Genomic DNA, 21,879 nt, shown 5'->3' on the forward strand with positions numbered 1-21,879 from the left:
GTTGCTGCGCATTTAATCATGTTCACAGATAATACTGTAGTTTAGAGGGTACATACGACTTCGCCTCTCTGTCCAGGGTGTCCAGGAAGTCCATCTTTCCCTGGAGGTCCCTTCACAATACATTTGAGACATCAGTAAGCAATAGAGACAAACTGGACCAAATTAATAATTAAACTAACTAAACTAATAATTCCTTACGGGAGGTCCCTTTGGCCCAGGGAATCCATTAGCACCCTGAGGTCCAGTTAGCCCCTAAAACAAAAACAGAACCATAAAAAATACATTAAAGATGAAGAAAAGATTAGAAGTTATTAATTGATTGCTTATTGTAAAATGAACATACTCTCTCTCCTGGTGGTCCAGGAGGCCCGTCACTTCCTGATCCACCCTAAAACATCACAAATAAATTGGCTATATGTAAATAATATTTAATCATTGGTATTGACCAATATGTTATTGAGATTAATTAACCCTAAATGATGTTCATACCTTAGCACCTGATTTCCCAGTTGCCCCACGTGGTCCTCTCTGCCCTCTAGGACCCTAAATACATAAAAACACTTGACTCAGAAAATCATTGAACATCGTTTTACAAATCAGCAAAGTGGGTTTGTTCTCAAATCCAATTAAAACTACTGCTGTGTGGGACAGAGATAAGACATTATAGGGTATGACATGAGATGATTGATTTATAACTGGTCCTTACTGTCGGCCCTCTTTGTCCTCTTGGTCCAGGTTTTCCAATCAAACCCTAGAAAGAGAAAACACAATTCAACTTTTACTTAAAATGTGACAGTTTTATTCCTGTTGAGTTTTACCCTGTTTGTAAGCACTATTGTAAAAGGAAAATATCTGAAAGATTCACCCTTGTGCCCTTCTCGCCATTTGTACCAGGGAATCCTGGGAAACCAAGGGACCCCTAAAAAACAAGAATTACACTCATTATATGTGTCTTCAGTTTGACAAAAATATTATTGCACATTACATGAGTATATTTTTGTTTACCTTTATTCCTTGACGTCCAGGATATCCAGGAAGTCCAGGAACACCAAGTTTACCCTAGAAGGACATTATTTAGTAAATATTTCTTACATCTTCTAGACGAAAAAACACATTTTACACATTTATCATTACAGTTAATGAATATTATATAAATAGTATTTACATAAATACTTGTTTACATCATATATTGACTTTCACTGACTGAAAAGCTGAGTTTCCATGATCTATGAGCACTGAGCAGATAAAAGGACAATATATCTTTAATTGCAGGTTATCCAGTCATCTGTTTAGGACAGTGCTAAAGCCCAAAGCAAAGCTGGACTGGAAGTTAGACTGAGTTGCCCTACTTAATTTGAGGGGCTTGTTAATCTTTTTGAATAGATTTTAACATCAACACAACATTGATTAATGCATTAAATAACGATTCTTTTACACCAATCAAAAATTATAAATGCAGTCAAACTTAACAATAATTAGGTTGTAAGCTTATATGTTCATTTTGGTGAGTGATAATTTATGCCACCTAATATAAGTTACACTTAAAAAATAATTATAACACAAAATAAATGTAACAATAAAAATTAAATGATACATTATGTTCAATTTAAAATTAATAGCAAAAACACATACGATATGGAAATAAATACACATGCTGATTCATAATATGCAAATAAATGATTATTGATTGATATTGATTAATAAAGCAAGAGAAACTAAATCTAAGCATATAAAATTTTCAAATTGAAGGCTCACTGAAATGGCACTTATATGTTGACATATTTTGATATATAAACATTGTGAAGGGTTTGTTTAGGAGATGGACAGAAAATATAAAAAATTTCCTGATGTTCAATGTCTGGATTACTCCTTTTAAAATTACACGATATACCAGAAATGACCCATAGAAACCCTGAAAACCAAACACAGCTAAAATAATATAATACAACTATACAATTTACACCAAACTAACCTTCTCTCCCAACAGGCCGAGGGGACCAATTTCACCAGGGGGTCCGACGCGACCCTTTGGCCCCTCAGGACCATCTTCTCCTCTTGGGCCGGGCACGCCCACCTCTCCCTGTTAATGCAGTTGAAATGGGTCAATGCAGCCAATGCTAAATCACATGCATATCGAAAATTCTCTATCCACTGGTGTTGTATGTGCGTACCCTCTCTCCCTTCACACCAAAGTCTCCTTTAATTCCTGGGAATCCATCCTCTCCCTAAAAAAAAACAAAAAAACAGTTTATTTAACACTTACTGTTGCACTTGCACTTATTACAAAAATTCATTAAGATTTCAATAATGATAATCTGACTAAAGCAAATGTATTTAACCAAATACTCTCACCTTCTCTCCTTTATGACCTTTCAGTCCACGGATACCTTGAGCTCCCTGTGAATGTAGCAAAATATTCAGTCTGTTATCTGTCTGAGTAAATATGAACTATTAACAATTATTATTACAATTTTATTACATACAGATGTTCTTAACAAACGGATCATTTAGACAAATATATCAATAACATTTCCATTTATCTAAATTTCCACACTGATAAAATGGATAAAAACTATTAAAAATGGATATTATGGCTGCAAAATATATTGCAAACCTATTGTTATTGCAATAATAGCATATGCAATAAGTGTATTGCAGCCATGTGTGATAAAGCACATTTATTTTAAGCATTGCTTGTGTTTTAATACTAAATGTTTGCAATGTTGTTTAAATTAGAATTAATTATATCTGAAAAATATCCTTTAAAATATGTTCATTTTATTATCATTACATAAATAATTTATCTAAAAACATAAATAATAAAAAATGTGCCCATATTTGTAGGGAAATGCCTTGCCGTTAGAAATATTGTTATTGCAATACTCAAAAACAACAATGCATATTGCATATTTACCCAATGTTGTGCAGTCCTAATAGATATCCATTATTCTTTCATTTTAAATATATCAGAACAATTTATATATATATTGTACCTTCAATCCCCGAGGGCCAGGATAGCCAATAGAGCCCTGAGGACCATTAGGACCCTAAATATGGAGAGAAAGTTAAATAAACAGCAAAAATATTAACACACTACAAATTGAAAGTTATTTGTGATTGCTGATAACACTAAATAAAAAGTATGTAAATAGTTGTGTCAGATATTACATTTAACCTATGAAGCTACACAGAGAAATCTACTTAGTATAATGAGACGTTCTCACTTGATTTCCTTTGGTTCCACCAGGACCTTCCTTCCCGGGATGACCCTGTGGGACGAACACAGTTAAAACATTCATTACAACAGCTAACAATAGATACATGTTTGTTTTGCCATACACTTATGACTGTTCAGTTTTTCATTCACAATCACATGAACTGAAAGTCAGCACAAAAACATTTCAGTACTTTGGATATAAAAAAACAAACAAGAATCACTACAAAACATCATATCCAGTACTTACGGGAGGACCATCAGCTCCTGGCATTCCTGGTAGACCTGGCTTTCCTGTGGGTCCCTTTTAGAAAACAGAGAAAATGCCATTAAGCACATTCAAATAATTAAATATTAGTTACAACTGATTTTTTGTGCTGTTGAATCTTTGCAACACTTACTTTCTCTCCTGGTGGTCCAGTGGCACCCTGTGGACCTGGCATTCCCTGTTACACAGAAAAAACATGAATATTTTTTATAATTTTGTACATGTGTCATTAAATTCCTCATTTAATTGTAACTGTTTACCTGTGTTCCTGGAGCCCCCTGCTGGCCTGGAGGACCGGGCTCTCCTTGTGGTCCCTTAAAGGAGCAACGACAAGGTAAATGAAAAAATTTTATTTTTTACATTTTTATTTATTACATGGTGTTCATATGCTATCATTTTTTTCTTTTTAATTTTAATATTGCAATAATTATGTCTAGTCTATTAGTCCAGGGGTTCATAAACTTTTCAGCACGCGACCCCTAAAATAACAATACCAGTGACTCGCGACCCCCAATATCCCCTGAGGTGATTATAAATACAGAAAACTTGCATGCAATGGCACACACACACACCAATAGACCAAAGTCTATTCTTTGTTTAATTTTTTAAATGTATTTCAGTGCTGTAAATGGGCCAGAAAGTTTAACCTGGTGTTATAAAATCAATCTGCTGCATCTGACGCTATTGCTGTGTCTTTAATATAATGTATTTACCCCATGGGTCGCAATCCAATAGAACAAGTAAATAAGCTACTATAGTAACTATAAACGACTGTTTTTTTCTCTTCAGTTGGTTATGGATAAAATATGGTAATTCTTATGGTCTAATAATAATAAGTAGATTTTTGGAAATCACCAGGCGACCCCCCTTCATTGTTCTGCGACCCCTCAAGGGGTCCCGACCCCCACTTTGAGAACCACTGTATTAGTCGATAGTCTATATTCAAATAATGTTTTATAATTTCAAATGGTTTGAGAATTTGCAGCAGAATTATTGCCAGAAAACTGAGATATACTTACTAAGTTTCCTTTTGGACCATGTGGACCATCATTTCCACGAACACCCTGGCAAAACAAAATGGAGAAATGAAATAGGGAATAATCTAGATGCTAAAGGCATAGTTCACCCAAAAATGTCCCTAAAATGCACATTTTAATATCTTGATGTGTTGAAGATGGTAGTTGTGTGGCTGCGCAACCACAGCAAATGAAAAAATACGTATATTTGAAGATCTGATTAAAAGTGTCCTAGTTATACTAATTTAAAGATGGCTAGCTTTGTCTTGGAGGTCTTTGTTTTCCATGCTTCTGAAGTCCAAGGTACAAATAATTTTCAGAAACTATATTATTTCCTAATAAATCAGTTCACAAAGAGCTTTTTGAAAAATTATTAAAAGACTTGTTACTTTTCCCGAGCCCACCTTGCTCATAATTTAATTTTACCTCCAGAAATGTTTAAAAATATTTGAAAAAGCATAACAGAGATACTTTAACACTTTACTATGTGGTTTATGTAGCTGATGGAGCTTTTAGTAAATACTCACAGGAGGTCCAGGAAGTCCAGAAGGCCCTTTAGGCCCCAACAAACCACGGGGTCCCTACAAAAATGAGAAAAAGGCTCATCAAAATACATACAATAAAATTCAAGCAAAACATAGAGCTTTACAGATTTATAACAAAAGGGCAAATCAAGGTTGCATATGTCTATAATATCACAGTCAGGTTCTAGAGCCTTGCTTAATTCTGACCAGATTGTGAAATACACACTCAACAAAAACACTCACAGGTTCGCCAGGAAGACCTCTGGGTCCAACATCTCCATCATCTCCCTGATTAATGTCAAGAGGGAAAAGGACAATTAAAATGCAAGGTTTTTTATGCATTGCAAAAATGATGATAGGTGAACGATCAAGAGTATATTTAGACAAAATGTAAAAACCCCTGAAATGTACCCTCTCTCCGTCCTCTCCATGTGGTCCTGGGGGTCCCATTCCTCCAGGTTGACCCTGCAGAAAATGTTAATATTATTATACATCTTCAAGTTATGCTTCATATTTCAGATAGTAAATCCCTTCCTGTCTGATTTGTAAATAATTTTTTTTAGTTTTAACATGAATAATGACGTAAAAATTTGTGTCCTTACCCGATAACCCTTGTCACCAGGCAAACCAGGAAGGCCATCAAAACCACGGTCACCCTAAAACAGAAATAAACACATACACAAACTGATTGATAAAACACTTGGTTAAATTCAACATGACTGCAATGAGGTAAAGGTTTAGAAATGGAAGATACACATAACTTAAAAACAAAAAACACAATGAATCACACACAAATCACAACTTTAACAAATCAAATATCTGACCTTAATTCCAGACTCTCCTGGCATCCCTCTGGCTCCATCAGCACCAGCGCGACCCTGCAGGAAACATCATGTATCAACAATTAGTTTATTACACTACTTGAGAAAAGCATATGTAGATGTTTCGAGGATGTAACAGTGTTTTTGGTAATCTCTGTACTTTATTACTGTACTCACCCTCCGACCAGCTTTGCCAGGAGGACCAGACACACCCTGAGGACCTCTAGGACCCTAAAACAAAATAGGGGTGCATGATAAATGTCAGATTTAAGCAGATGGTCTTTTTACAGTATAAATAAGATATATGTATAGGTAAATGTCACAGCATTACAGGATGACGCAGTGTGTGGCTAATGTCACGAAAAGTTACAAAAAGATCAACACAGGGCAGTACCTGAGCACCAGGGTCCCCCCTTTCTCCCTTAAAGCCAGGACTTCCAGGTGTTCCCTATTTAGGAACCAAATAAGAAAAAGAAACAATATCACAAAAATATCACAATGATAACAACATAAAAATAAAAGCACATGACAGGGAACAAATATAACACATTTTTTTGGATGAACAATTTAAGTATTTGTGTTTAATTTTTTTTTACCAAAGGTCCAGGACGGCCAGTGAAACCCATTGGCCCGGATGGTCCTTTCAGGGCAAGCTATGCAGAACAAATTGATTAAGTTAATTAAAGATGTAAATTAGGATGTGTAAAGTTAGTGCCCGATCACACAAAGCACAAAAACCATAAATATAATGATAAACATATATGTGTCCACACTGATGAACAGTAACAATCTGTTTATTTTTAGGTACTGTTTTTTCGCATTACTCCCTTGCAACCAGTAGATGTCCTCAGTGTGCTTCTAGCACATTTGACCAGTGAATCCAGCTTGTGTAACTTAATCAAACAGTGAATTTAGCAATCATAGTTCTTGTAGTGGAACAAAAACTACATAAATTATTTCCACCTCATTATTTTCAAAGGACAAAAACACAAAGATTCTGATGTTAGCACTGAATACCTGAGCTACTTTAATTTTTATGCTTTAGTTTGCTAACCTGGCTTGCATCTATTTTTAGCATTATTTTCCATGGTACAACCAATTGTTTCTGAGACGGCTGTTGCTTTAAACATATTTCATTGGATTCTGACTGGTTGTTTTATCATTTATCTTTATCATTGTAGCTGTGGTCTGAACTGCTCTGAAACTGTTGTTTACATTCAGAATGATTTTTAGAACAATGTCTATAGTTATCATTATAGTTATTGTGCTTGGTGTTAACAGGCCTTCAGACCTGAATGTGAAAAGTAATAAATCAATGTTAAGCTGATTTTTATTTCATAGTTTGGACTAACCCGAGCTTGAGACAGAATGGCTTGAGCTTGGGCTTCCTGTGCAGAGGCAACAGGTCCTTTCTCTCCAGCGCTCTGTCCAAAGCGGAACTGCAAAAACAGAAAAGGAGTGTGCAAATTAGTTCTTTGAAGCACTTTAGATGTGGGAGCTCAGAGGAAGCTGTTTGGAATAAATAAAAGCAACAGTTTTAACTGCGATAATATATTATGGTGGCATCTAGTGTTAAAATGACTTTCTTAACATTGGCATAAAGAAGAAGACTCACAGGAAGCATGACAGAGGTTCCTGGAGGTCCTGGAACACCATCTGCTCCAGGTAGACCAGCCTTACCAGTAGGACCCTACAAAGACAACCAGCATGATGCTTTTATTTATGAATATGGAAAAACTTAATGAAACAGCAGGAAATACGATGCATATTTCAAACTAGCATACTACATAAATGTCTACGCACCCTCTCACCAGGATCACCAACAGAACCAGGTTGTCCTTGGGGGCCAGAGGGGCCAGGGAGACCCTAATGAAGAGACACATTTAGAGTGTATAATCTACATAAACCACAATCATGAAACTTAACTTTTGCTATAACGTTGTAGCTAGCATAGTAAATATCAAAATATGAGGAGAATCACTGTATCAGTAAACATGTCATTGTTAGATGAATTCATTTGCCATTTGCAAAGCTCAGTATGGATGTTGTAGGAAAGGAAGTTTTGCTTTACAGTCAAAAAAGTATAATTTGATCAAGGACTGGGAGCATAAATTAATAATAAATTCACACAAAAAGTAACAAAATGAACATACTGCTGGTCCTTCTGGTCCTGGTGGTCCTTCAATCAGCATGCCCTGAGTGCAAAAATGATGCATTTAAAAAATACTTACATTACACTGACATTTAATCAATAAAATATACTTTTTAGTTATTTGGTAGCACCCCCTGGTGGTCTGGATGAACTACAGTTGCATTTTAGGATTTACAATTGTCAACCAATGTCATAATATTCAACTAATAATATTAAGGAAGTATGAAGCTTACAGGTTCAAGGACAGCAGGCTCTCCCTTCTCTCCCTTAATGGCTCGCACTGAGGCCTGAGGAAAACAGATATGTAACCCAAAACAGAGCACAGTCAATATAAAAAAGAAGAAAGCTTCAGTCCACAAGAACAAGAGTCAGATGCTGGCTGAGCAATCTACACTCTCCTACATTACAACCCTTTTTCGTCACTTCCTATGAACTGAATATCATTATATGCCTTGATTAACAATTTATCATTAAAATAGTAAATACTTGGCTGATGAAGAAGGCTTAAAAGTCACTTATCTGCTGCTGTGAGGTCATCCATCTAAATGCTGCACATTAGACTTACGTAAACCTTAATGATTATTTTTCACAGGTCTGCTGCACAATAATACATACTGAAGAGCTTTGATGTTGAAGTCAAGAAACTCTGGGGATGCCCCTCCAAGAAGATACTGCAGTTCTATGCTGATCATGATTAAGGCTGGTCTCAGATCAGCATGAGAGCGGCTGAGTCTACCAATACTGATGCTGCTATACTGAGCTAGGCACTCTAAAAGACTTGCAGAGGAATCTTTTGCAGATGGATCAGTGTTAAAATACTTTGAGAAACAAGGTTTGCCTACAGGGGAACCATTTCCTGTTGATGTCATAAACTTGCTAGCCCATTACTCTAAGTAAACTTGACTTGGTTTTAGGTAAACATAGACTAGAAATGAGCTGAAAGTCTGTTTGAAAGTGAAGTTCTCATCCAAAACCTAGTGAGCCTTGCTGCCTTCCACCAAACAGTAATGAATTTATAATAAAATAACAATATATTACACTTAAAAAAATTAGAGCAGTCAGTAAATTTAATATAAGTACTAACATGACAAGAAATAGAAATTAATACAAATGGCAAAATCATTAAGATTTTTAATTAATAAATACAAAATAAATATTATTTACTACACAAATAATTAATAAATTGATATATGATAACTAATGAACTCAATTGAAACAAATGATACGGAGTTTAAAGTAGATTAAAGTAGATTTAAATATGACTAATTCAATATTCAGATTTATTATTAAAATATAAATGTGATTATTCACAACATATTTTCCATTATTTTATTAAATGTTTATATATTTATAATAAATTGTTTTTAATATATTTTGGCTCACTTGTCATCTTTAAGACATGCCTTTCAAATATGGATGAAACAAGGTCTCTTAAAAGGCAGCATAATTTTAGTTAAAATCAAAGTTTAAAAAAACTTAAATATGCGAAAATCAAAAACTCCAAAAAATTTCAAACAAAAAGGTTTTCATCAGTAAAATTTGCTGCTGCTATATATATATATATATATATATATATATATATATATATATATATATATATATATATATATATATATAATTATTATTATTTATATTATTATTATTTTTTTTTAAGTTGAATCAAATTTAACTTTACAAGACACTTCAATCAATTTAACAGACTAAAATAAAGTTGAAACCTAATGACTTTAAATAAAATAACTTAAAACGTAATTTATATAATCAAATGCCCTTGTGGTTTGGCATATTTATCTGTAAAACAAAGTGTTGTCTAAAATTGTGTATTGCCAATAACAGAAATAAAATACATTTGAATAACGAAAGAAACCTGATTGCGGTTCACTTTATTGCTATTAAACACAGTTTATCAACTCTGTATTATCTAAGTATTGAATGAATAAAAGCATGGGGTGGTAATATTAATGAAATCTTATTGCAGAGGAAAGCTATTTACATTTACACATTCAATACTCTTTCTCTAAAAGGTTACATTTGGAAGATCTTTAAAAAGTTAACATTTTAATGTGTTTTTTTGTTGTTGTTGTTGTCTTTGTCGCATCCATTTCCTCAAGGGAGACAGGTCTCGTCGACCTGAACCATACCATCGGGAGCAGATGTAGAGGGGATTGTTTAGAGGGGGGTATATCGTGTGAAGGGGCAGCAGTGGATAAAGAATTGGTTAATTGAGAGGGAAAACTGAAAAAATAATATTGAATTAATGAAGATTTTTACATGTACACATTTAATACTCCAAAAGATTCAATTTGGAATTTGATTTTTATGATTTCTGAGTTTTTGTTTTTACTGTATATACCAATTTTTCATACCTTATGGGTTGATTGGATAATTAGTTTAATGAATTTAATTAAACGTCTGTACTAGTAGGCAGACAACTAGATTTTTGAAAGCAGCTTAAGTCAGAAAACCTCACTTAGCTGGTCTTAACATCCTCCTGCTTGATGCCTCTGCAAGATTCAAAGCTGAAGCGAATTCAATTTAAGCCTTTTTCAAAGCTTTAAAATGAATTAGCTGGAAAGCACAAGATAACTTACACCCCCCTCCTCTGTCACAGCGGACAGGGCAGGGCCTAGAGTGTCCTCCGTCTTGCTCTCAATGATGGGCTCATTGTAGTCCTTGTAGGAATAGTCATACTCCTTCATCCCAAAGTCGCTTGTAATGTACTCCTCAGTGAAGGGCTCTTCTGGCGTTTGAGACGCCACCTCACCACCTGTCTTGGTAGCATCCATTTCCTCAACGGGGACAGTCTCGTCGACCTGGACCGTACCATCAGGAGCAGATGTAGGGGTGGAGGGGATTGTTTGGAGGGTTATATGGTGTGAAGGGGCAGCAGGGGATTGGATAATAGAGGGGGGAAGTGGAAATGAGAGGGCAAAGAGACAGAATAATCAGAATAATAGATCTTACCTGTTGCAAAACAGATCATGAGAGAAGACCATATATGAAAAGACATGGGCACAGGTTTACAGACACACACACATTCATACAACACAGGTGAACTCACCAAAACTTGTCCTCTCTTTTAAAACTTCATTGTCATTTAAAAGCCTGTTCACACAAGAATATATATAGAAAACTCTACTAACGTCCACACTAACATATGATTACATTCTGTTAGCTCAGACTACTCAAGCTCTTTATAGCAGTGTTTCTCAATAACATTACTGGAGGACAACCAACACTGCATGTTTTGGACGTCTCCTTTGTCTGTCACAGCCATTACGGGTGGGTCTTTCATTCTCTGTTAACGAGCTGATGATCTGAATCAAGTGTGTTTGGTTAAGGAGACATGGAAAATGTGCAGAGCTGGTGGTCCTCCAGGAACGTGGTTGAGAAACACTGCTGTTAAGTCTGGTAAATTCTGATTGGCTGGTGAATGCTGCAATTATTCATCAGCTAGAATAAAATGTTTTTCCTTGAACTGGTTCCAGAGTTACTGCTCCTACAGTAGGTGACACTTTAATATGAGCATTAACGCCGCACCTTGTTGGCCTTCGCACTAAAGGAGTAAGAATGTGTTTTTTTAGGTATGACTGCAGATTGCGTCTATGCCACCAGGGGGCACAAAGGGACGGGATGCGAACAGACAGAAATAGCCTATTCATTGGCTGTAAATACTGTGCTACTTGTAAATAAAGATAAACAATGTACGGTTAAAGTCAAAATTATTAGACCCTCTTTGAATTTTTTTCTCTTTTTTAAATATTTCCCAAATTATGTTAAACAGAGCAAGGAAATTTTCACAGTATGTCTGATAATATTTTTCTTTTCTGGAGAAAGTCTTATTTGTTTTATTTCGACTAAAATAAAAGCAGTTTCAAAATTTTTAAACACCATTTTAAGGACAATATTATAAGCCCCTTTAGGCATTTTTTTTTTCGATAGTCTACAGAACAAACCATCATTATACAATAATTAACCTGCCTAGTTAACCTAGTTAAGCCTTTAAATGTTACTTTAAGCTGTATTGAAGTGTCTTGAAAAATATCTAGTCAAATATTATGTACTGTCATCATGGCAAAGATAAAATAAATAGGTTAATAGAGATAAGTTACTAAAACTTTTATGATTAGAAATGTGTTGAAAAAAATCTGCTCTCTGTTCAACAGAAAATGGGGGGAAAATAAACAGAGGTGCTAATAATTCTGACTTCAACTGTATGTGTTGTTTGCTAGTCTTAAAAATTGGAACAAATATTAAAACTTTATATAGTTATCATCCTTGATGTGAAAGAGCTTTTCTTCTCCATCATCAAGACGAATAGGCAAAATGTATGACCATAATTATGAGGATTGTGGCTCAAGATGAATGTGAGTCCATGTTTTTTTATGAGTATAGTTTCCAATATTGTTGTAAATAAATAATCTAGTCCAAAAACAAGACCACAGAATCACTCAAGTCTACAAAATATAAAGCAAACTCTAAAGCACCACAACCTAACATTCTCTTACCATTGTATTGTTGACTCTTTCATTTTACTTTTTGGCCATCATGTAGATTGTCCATTTCCAAACTATTACTGTACATAATGCTTGGTTTCTTACATACAAACCTGATCCAAACGTCTTTCCATAATCTATCTCACCTATTTACAGCTCACTAACAGTAAATGTATATGAAATAAATCAGACTCCCGAACATATCTTACTCTCAAAATAAACTGTCCAGCAATGAATGCATGGTATTCATTCCATATTTGCACCATTTCTTTTGCGATCTTTGCTCCTCAAGATTTCGGTTCTTATGTCAAGATGGAGTTTTGATATAGGAACATGAAGAAAAATCTTGAGGCAAGCGGAAATAAAAGAATCACAAAAGAATTTCTGATAAAATGGATGCAATGCATTCATTTTTGCAGATAAGCACGGCACTTATCACGATATAGCACTGTTAATTGTCAATGTAAAATATACACAGGCTGGTCTCACCTCCATTGTGATTGTTTAGAGTAATTGAGAGCTCGTCTCAGCTATACATGGGTGTGGGTTACCTGGTTAATGCTTTCGTCATATCCAGTCAGATCACTCTCTGGCTGTGGAGCCGCCTCTTCTTCTACTGTGTAATAATAATCGGTCTCTGTGGGGGTGTGGTCAGCCTCTGAGTAAGCAGGATCTACGTCCTGATTGGAGTAGGCCGAGAGGTGGGTGGGGTCAGGGGTGGAGGTAAGCAGATTTGAAGGAGAGAGATTGATTAGTATGAAACGAGCTCGGTTCTGATGAACTTGTGACATGCAGAAAGAAGAGACCAATGTGCTTTGCTGATAGAAGACGTCCTCTGGCAAAACACCATTGCTCTCGTGTCACAGTAAAATCAGAACTGAATCAGATCAATTAATCTTGGAATAAGCCTTTACGTTGTGAAAGGCTTATTTTGTTCATCAAGATTTGCTGTTCCTGACAGATTTGTAATTTGAACCTGATTTGGATTAATTAGCCAAGTAAATAACAGGTCAGGATGGGTCAAAAGTTGACTTTGCGGATGTTGACATCAGTCTCAATGGTCTTCAAACCATTTAAACACAGTTGTCAACAATGATAAACAACTTTTAGACACACGTCCATGATTTCACAGGACAGATCTTCAACAAAGACAGAAGTGAGTGCAGCATCACACTATTGTGAAGCTGCTTCTCTCATGTTTCATTCACATATAATTGACAGGACAGCATTTCACAAACAACACTTAAAAGAAAGAGAGAGAGAGGCTGAAACCAGAATGTGAGACGGAGAGAGAGACTCGTTGTGTCATGTGTAACATTGAGCTCTATGATTTAATTGAGGGATCTTTTGTTTCTGAACTCATCGCATGCTCTACCTGGTAATCGACTTTCTACAGATTGAAAGGTTTGGAGTGAAAGGAAATAAAACAGAAGACAGACAGTCTAGACCGCTTATCATATCCTTTCAATGATCAATCGGATCATTTTGTATATGAAAGGGTGGAGGAGATCCAGTGAGTCTGTATGTCTCCAACCTCACACCTGGTCAATGTTTCCTTCATGGTTTTAAACACAGTGTTTTATTTAAACATTGATGTATTTTAAATATAACTTAGACTGAAATGTTAGGAGTATGCATGAAAAACCTGAAAGGTAAGCTGTACGTACACATAGGAGATCCGTGTACGAGTTGTATCTGTGAACATCTTCAATGAAGATGAATCCCAGACCAACTTTCACTCTTGTGAATACAGCACTGAACCAGAATGCTGAGGTTGGAACTACAGCTCTAGGACAGCCATGGCGGGCTCTTGATTTTGTACCTGTTGGTAACCATTGGTCGGTTTCTTCTTGATGGTGGTGGCACTCACAACAGCCTTGTCGAAGGGTGGGAAATTTCTGGACATTGATTTGACGTTATTGACATCGAGGATGGTTTTTGAAGGTCGAGGCAAAGGCACGGGGGTGGGTTTGAAAACAGCAGGTTTTTGAGTGACGGAGGCTGCTTTGGCTTTGGTGTCTTTTGGTTTTGCGGGGGACGCATTGGCTTTCGTTTTGTCTGTCTTGCTTTTGGTTGGTTGTGCTTTGACCTGCGCTTTAGGTTTTCCTGTTACAGTTTTCGTAGCGGGTGTTTCTGACTTCTTGGCTGATGCTACTTTGGTCACAGTCTTTACTGTTTTCGGGCCATTGCCATTAATTTTAGCATCTCCGTTTGTTTTTTTTCCATTGCCGTTGCCGTTGTTATTGGGTTTACCATTGCTGCCAGCCTTAGCCTTCCCATTAGTGTCTTTACCATTTCCATTGCTCTTGCCATTACCATTTCCATTTACTTTAGTTTGACCATTATTGACCTTTCCATTGTCGTTGGTCTTCTTTTTGTCATTCTTTGGTGCTGGAGTTGCTTTTGGTTTAGCTGCTAGTTTAGAAGCAGGAGTAGGTTTTATCTTTGAAATCAATAATTGTGCTGCTGTAGGTTTGCTCTTTGCTGTTTTGGGTGCTGGTGTTGGCTTGGATTTAGCTGGTTTAGCTGGAGCAGGCTTTGCAGCTGGAGCAGTTTTTTGCTTAGTGACTTTGCCATTGTTTGCCTTGCCCGCCTATTTGATTTTTATTTATATTGTAAAGTGTAAGTGTCGAGTCAGCATTTATGAAAGGATTGAATGAGAGATGGGAGGATAAGGGATGGGTGGGATTGAAAGTAGTGGGGATGGACAGAAAAAGAGGGAGAGAGAGAGAGACAAAACAATGAATTTAAGATCGCTGGCACTTAAATTGCTAACTGAGATCTCACTGGCATTACTGGATACAGTATAATGTTGTTTAATTTAATTCTTGATGAGTTTAATTTTAGTAAACTTCATTTATACCTAAATAAATACAAAATGATACTGTTTTCTCCAATAATGCCAATCTCCACATTAAAAAAGCAGCATGTTGTGCGCATGGGGATGTAACGTTGTGAGGCACTGGGGATTAAGAATGCTCAAAGAGCATCTGCTGATAAAACTGATGCATGGCTGGTATACTGTGCTGCCCAACAGCACAGATAGAGAGAAATTAAAGTAGAGGAAATGAGGTAGTCATATCACATCATTCATAATCCCCTTAAAACATATCAAATTACTTGGTTGAAGTGGAATATTACTAATTATATTAATCAATTTGAAAGGAATGAATGGTGTGGGCTACCCAGAAGCAAAAGCACAAACTGTACAGAATCTACTCTAGATGTTGACACATAATAGGCTAAATTATAGTAACTAAGTGATCTATTCTCACAGTGAAGGACAACATTCAAGTTTAGGTTTAAACATTGCAATAAGCACTCAAGATACAGACATGACTGTCCACAGTGGAAGAGAAACAGCACACAAAGTGAGAATGAGTAAGAATACAATACTGGACAAAGTGAAAGTAAACGTTGGAGAGTGTAGAGATGGATTTAAATACACACATAGACACAGATGCTCACTGTACATATTAACAGTTCACGGTGACACAAGACACAAGAGCTTTTACAGGTGAAACACAGTATGAACACATGCAAATTCACAGAAGTATAAAACAAAGTTAAAGGAATGGAAACGCCATGCAATTAAGAAGAATTAAAAGTGGCTTCCTTAAAAACCTGAGCTATTGTGGTAGCCTCAGACCATTAAGTTACAATAACCTTGTTTATTTACACTTGACAATTCGTCTGGTCAACAATTAATCTGAATAAATTACTATGCAGAATTACTAAATTGTAGTAAATAACCAGAATCTGTATGTTACTTGTAAAACGATTCAAATTAAAAATTTGTAATATATACTAATATATTACAAAAAATACTACTAATAATATATAATTCATACATGATCAATAAATAAGCTTGCTCTTATTTAGTTAACAATTATTTCTATATCCAGCCTGATCTCTTGAGGAAACGTAACTATTTTACGTTTTGTCAGTTTAGTGGGTATTCGTATAAAAATGTAAATATTTTAAATGATTCACCGCCTCTAAACCCAACCGTCATTGAGGTGATGAGCAAGTCGTAACAAATTGTATGAATGAGATTGTACGAATTAGCCACTAAATCAAAAAATTATGAGCTGCTGTGAGATAGCATTGCTATCTCTCTTGGTTTGACACAGTATGGCCATGATCTGTGAATGACGTGTGTGTAAGTGTATGTGTGTGTGTGAGTTGATCTTCCAGTGCCTCTTTAAAGTCCACATACACACAAGCATGTACTGTCCAACAAATACATTCTAACGCTATTCAGGAACAAATATATGACAAAAGACAACGTGTAAATGACACAAGACACATTAATACAGTGTTATGCAGTGTGTGAGGGATGAGGTGAAACAAAGTGGCGTACGAAAAGAGGACGGACTTCACATGATGACGCAAAACAGGAGTCAACAGAAAAGAGAGGATGAGTCAATTTAAAGAGACGGGTAAGTTATCATTGCATCTGTGAACTTTCATTATGGCTCTCATTTAACAATAAAACTATACATATATATATATATATATATATATTATATATATATATATATATATATATATATATATATATATATATATATATATATATATATATATATATATATATATATATTTTAGTATACACTACCTGAAAAAGGTCTTGTCGCCTATCAAACTTTTAGGAACAACAACTAATAACTTGACTTCTAGCTGATCATTTGGTATCAGAAGTGGCTTATATGAAAGGCGAAGGCATCTAGATTATGCTTATTTTACTAAAATAAAATATGATCATGCCTTGATTTTTAATTGTTTAATTAGAACAGTAAGGTCTGACTTTGCTTAGACAAAAGTCTTGTCACTTAACAAAAATAATGTACATTATAAAGTATAAAGTCATGCTGCAGTGGACATCTCTGCAATGACTCTAACAACTTTTGAATAAAGTCATCTGGAATAGCAAAGAAAGTGTTCTTGCAGGACTCCCAGAGTTCTTCAAGATTCTTTGGATTCATCTTCAATGACTCCTCCTACACTCTTAGACTTGCTCATTAATGTTTAGATCTGGTGACTGGGCTTGCCAATCCTGGAGCACCTTGAACCTTTCAGCGATTCAACAGAATAATCGGAATAATCTACCTTCTGCCACTTTTACAAATGATCAACTATAAGTAAAGTTATTATTTGTTGCTCTACGACAAGACTATTGTCAGGTAATGTATATACTAATCCTAAAAATATGATAATATTTGGTATTGTCACAAATAATATTTAAAAATGTAAACAGCAACATCGATTTTATTGTAACATTTGCACACTAACTTTTTAAAAATATTTCAGATTTCTTAACTCTAATTTTTTTAAAAACTCCTAAACTAAAATAAACTTTTTCTTCTAAATTATGTTCAAATACCTAAACATCTATAAAATAAACAAATATTTAATATTTTGAGGCTTTGTAAGGTTTTATAAGTGTATATTTAGCTTATCAGTTTATCTTGTTAAAAGAATAAGCATTTTAAACACAATAATAGGGATGTTCAGGTGTTTTTATTGCAAAATGAGAAAAATAAAGTTGAAAATTACCCTGAATATGTTACTTTTAACTCCTGTTATTTCCTTGAGAAAACACAAATCTGTTTTTTTTTTTTCTTAACTCATGCCGTCTCTTTCTTTTCCTCTCTTTTCTGATTCCCTCCATAGTCGCTCTCCCTCTTTACCTGTTCAGTGAGTGTCTCGGCTGGGACGGAGGGAGGTTTGGATGGGGAGGGAGGGACACTGGTAGTTCCTTCATAATAATAGGGGTATTCATAATCATCCTGCTCTTCATCAAAGTGCTGAGAGACATGTGGGGGAGAGAGAGGAGGAGTGAAGCCAGAGGAATGCAGAGGAAGGGCACGTGAGTGACAGCGAGGGAATGAAGCAAAAGAGATGAGTGAAAAAAGGAGACTTTGGAAAGAGACAGTGATAGAGGAGAGAGACATGATGGATGAGTAAAGTGAGATGTAGAAACTGGAGGTGAAGTTCACAGCAAAAGTCAGGATGAAAGCATGATGGGTTTATCATTTGCTCATCAGACTCATGGGTTTGAGTAACACTTGGATATTACTGCAAATCACATTGAGAATGAACAACAAAACAAATGCATTCATCTGAAAGCTAACACAAGCGTATAGTTTAGGCAGTAAAAAAATAAAGCTCTTATATGCAGTTCAGCCTGTAGAGATATAAAACTAACACAGTAATGGCCAAATGTATTTCCGGCTAATAAAGGTTAATTTATGTACCCTTTATTTAACATATTGATGCAGATTTTCAAGTGTGTTGTGTAGTTTTGATTAAAGTGTTTACATTTTTTGGTCGGATTAAGGTTTGATTCTCACTGTTAACAATTTACTTTAGCCTCAATAAACTTTAGCCTCAATAAACTCCTAATTTGCTGCTTGCTAATAGTTATTCATTTTAGGTATTGGGTAGGATTTGGATGTAGAATAAGATCATGAAGAATATGTATTATCAGTATATACTAATAAACAGCCAATATCTTAATAAGAGGCAGGTGATAAGACACTAGTTAATAATGAGAATTGTTCCTTGAATTAAAGTGTGACCAAATGTTACATGTGCTCAGCTTTTAAATTGTGCAATTTGTGATACTGCAAGGAAATATGTTCATTATGGAATGCACAGCAGAGCGGCTGCCAAACAAAAGTGACTGTATTTATTTATTTATTTTTTTGGCTAATAATTTTATTACAATGCATTAATAAAGTTAGGTGGTTTCCGCATTCAAATATTGTACAATCAAATATTGTGGAGAGATCTTGGCCATTACTGTACTTCTGGACCTACATTCAGACTGAAATACCTTTGCTTAAGATACCTGGAAAAGTAAAAATTGTCCAAAATAGCTGTGTTGATTTATACAGTATTCTATAAATCTTAGGCAGTATATATATATATATATATATATATATATATATATATATATATATATATATATATATATATATATATATATATATATATATATATATATATATATATATATATTTTTTTTTTTTTTTTAAACACCATTTTAAGGTCAAAATTATTAGCCCCATAAAGCTATATTTTTTTTCCGATAGCCAACAGAACAAACCATCGTTATACAATAACTTGCCTAAATAACCTCATTAACCTAGTTAAGCCTTTAAATGTCACTTTAAGCTGTATAAAAGTGTATTGAAATATAATTAGTAAAATATTGTTTATTTTTATCATGGCAAAGATAAAATAAATCAGTTATTAGAAATGAGTTATTAAAACTATTATGATTAGAAATGTGTTGAAAAAATCTTCTCTCTATCAAACAGAAATTAGGGGAAAAAATAATAGGGGGGCTAATAATTCAGACTTTAACTGTGTGTGTGTGTGTGTGTGTGTGTGTGTATATATATATATATATATATATATATATATATAAATATAGGCAACATGCACTATTGAGAATCTGAGACTGCATTCAGATAAAGCACCTTTGATGATGTGGAAGAGCTTGTGGGTGTATGACAATGGATTTTAGGGAGATGATATATATACTGGGCTCCAAATATTGTACATCAAATCTAATACTAATGTGTTTTAAAACATAAAAAATGTGCATGACTTTAAGAGGTATGTAATATGTAAATATCCCTGGCATTCTGGTGTGAGATGCATTTGTGAGTAACATTTACAATGTTTTAATTGGTTCATATATATCCAAGCAAATACAGACACAGCTTTTTAAAGACGTGATTAATGATGAGATTTTACTGCAAATATTAGACAAAATCAAAAATATTTAACATACATCAGTGACTTATAATATATTGAGAGAAGAATTGCTTGAATAATATGAGCTGAGTAATGTTCACTGATAAATTAGACAGTTTCCACTAGTGGATCTCTACATATCTCACACCAGGATGCCGTGGCTCACTTTAAAAATGTGTTGTGGTACTCACATAGGTGTTTGGGTCCTGGGACTGGACTTTGGGCAGAGGAGAGTCGCAGTCAGGGCTGTAATGCTCACAGAAGTCATATGCGGCCTGAGGGTTGGATGCGATCAGCAGCTGCTGGATCTCACCCTGAAGAAAACCAAAGGAAAAGGAAGAGATGTCAAATGATTCTCCCTGAAAATTGTGGTCAGAATCAGGCCACCTGAGATACTATAGCAGTTATTATGTGCAAATTGAAATTAAAGTAAATATTATTAAATGAATTGCCTTTTCACTTGTGATTCACTCAGTATGTCTTATCAAAGTTATGCTGTCTTTATTTATATAATGATTTATACTGTATGGATTGTTGTAAAGCAACTTCACAGTGATAAACAGAAAATATAACATAGTCAGTGATGCAAGTATAAATGAGAGGCAAACTCAAATTCAGAAGTCATTATTCAGCTCAAGACTGTAAAGTGTTGATTACCTGTTTTATTATGTGGTCACTATTGCTTTGTCTGCTATTACAGGTCACTTTATACTGAATGTACTCATTATTTATGGCTTATTAAGGATGTTTGCTTTAATAAATATATGCTTTGTATAAACAGCAATATACGTGTATTGAATAAAAATATTTAAACATGGAAACTTTCAGTAAATCATATCAGTGTGTGTTTACTTACTGGTTGACAATCCACTACACCTGATTAAACTGTGTTCTGATTACAGGATAAAACTGAATGTAGCTAATAAATTCTAAATTATGATTTAATGATAATGTACAAATCTTGATATCATTATACCTCACAGAACAGTACAAGATATTGTTAAAAATGTATTAAGGAAATTATTAGAGTTTGTAAAATCCACATAATTACTGTTGCACTATATAAAGAAACTAAATAAAATTGCCATTCTTGTAACTTCAGTTTCTTATTAATAGTTTTCAGCAATGTGACCGGTTCGGAGACCTGGCGAGCAAAAAATAATGTGTGGTACTGTCAGCTACACTGGAATCTACCTAGAAACGCAGCACAGACCGGTCATATGTCCACCTGTTTCAAGCTATGAATACTTGGATCACATATCAAAATGAACAAAATCAAACTGAACAAAATAGAGATGTGAGTAAAAACTGTACATTGGGGGAACTTGCAATCCATATACTGCATCCGCAACCATTAATTTAAAACCATCATATCCCTTTCAGAGCATTGTTATGGGTCAATGATGCTACCATTCGGCACAAATCCATAAAGTTCTCCTTTCTGGCTGTTCGTTCTTTGAAGGAATTCTGTAGAAGGACAGCTCAGGTTTGTCTCCACGTCGGTTGGTTACCTTAAATCTATTGCACAACAATTATCTGGCTTTTTAGCAAAAAAGAGAGAAATTATTCCAACAGTATTTGGATGCAGCCTTTATGATGCAAGCTGAGACTGCATTGC

General features: G+C 34.9%; 1 protein-coding gene across 12 annotated transcripts in view; it reads right to left on the minus strand.

The window, feature by feature from the left end:
• Window positions 1-21,879, minus strand: part of col11a2 (collagen, type XI, alpha 2) — a 45,726-nt gene that overhangs the window by 11,592 nt on the left and 12,255 nt on the right. For 2 of the 12 annotated variants that reach the window (XM_087294631.1, XM_087294632.1), the window contains 33 exons: window positions 20,453-20,575; window positions 14,314-15,084; window positions 13,043-13,171; window positions 10,587-10,808; window positions 8,229-8,282; window positions 7,997-8,038; window positions 7,647-7,709; window positions 7,459-7,533; window positions 7,196-7,282; window positions 6,440-6,496; window positions 6,238-6,291; window positions 6,021-6,074; window positions 5,847-5,900; window positions 5,625-5,678; window positions 5,434-5,487; window positions 5,266-5,310; window positions 5,026-5,079; window positions 4,502-4,546; window positions 3,743-3,796; window positions 3,616-3,660; window positions 3,465-3,518; window positions 3,225-3,269; window positions 2,994-3,047; window positions 2,353-2,397; window positions 2,172-2,225; window positions 1,973-2,080; window positions 1,006-1,059; window positions 866-919; window positions 707-751; window positions 490-543; window positions 344-388; window positions 199-252; window positions 57-110 (listed from right to left, as the gene is read on the minus strand). In XM_087294631.1, the coding sequence (XP_087150757.1) occupies window positions 57-110; window positions 199-252; window positions 344-388; window positions 490-543; window positions 707-751; window positions 866-919; window positions 1,006-1,059; window positions 1,973-2,080; window positions 2,172-2,225; window positions 2,353-2,397; window positions 2,994-3,047; window positions 3,225-3,269; window positions 3,465-3,518; window positions 3,616-3,660; window positions 3,743-3,796; window positions 4,502-4,546; window positions 5,026-5,079; window positions 5,266-5,310; window positions 5,434-5,487; window positions 5,625-5,678; window positions 5,847-5,900; window positions 6,021-6,074; window positions 6,238-6,291; window positions 6,440-6,496; window positions 7,196-7,282; window positions 7,459-7,533; window positions 7,647-7,709; window positions 7,997-8,038; window positions 8,229-8,282; window positions 10,587-10,808; window positions 13,043-13,171; window positions 14,314-15,084; window positions 20,453-20,575 (2,856 nt within the window). Of the gene's footprint in view, window positions 1-56; window positions 111-198; window positions 253-343; window positions 389-489; window positions 544-706; window positions 752-865; window positions 920-1,005; window positions 1,060-1,972; window positions 2,081-2,171; window positions 2,226-2,352; window positions 2,398-2,993; window positions 3,048-3,224; window positions 3,270-3,464; window positions 3,519-3,615; window positions 3,661-3,742; window positions 3,797-4,501; window positions 4,547-5,025; window positions 5,080-5,265; window positions 5,311-5,433; window positions 5,488-5,624; window positions 5,679-5,846; window positions 5,901-6,020; window positions 6,075-6,237; window positions 6,292-6,439; window positions 6,497-7,195; window positions 7,283-7,458; window positions 7,534-7,646; window positions 7,710-7,996; window positions 8,039-8,228; window positions 8,283-10,586; window positions 10,809-13,042; window positions 13,172-14,313; window positions 15,085-18,184; window positions 18,302-20,452; window positions 20,576-21,879 lie in introns of all 12 variants that reach the window. The other 10 variants (XM_087294636.1, NM_001328265.1, XM_087294637.1 and 7 more) reach the window with 6 other exon arrangements.

The sequence above is a fragment of the Danio rerio genome, chromosome 19, assembly GCF_052040795.2.
Source record: "Danio rerio strain M-AB ecotype USA chromosome 19, GRCz13ab, whole genome shotgun sequence".
Taxonomy (NCBI): domain Eukaryota; kingdom Metazoa; phylum Chordata; class Actinopteri; order Cypriniformes; family Danionidae; genus Danio; species Danio rerio.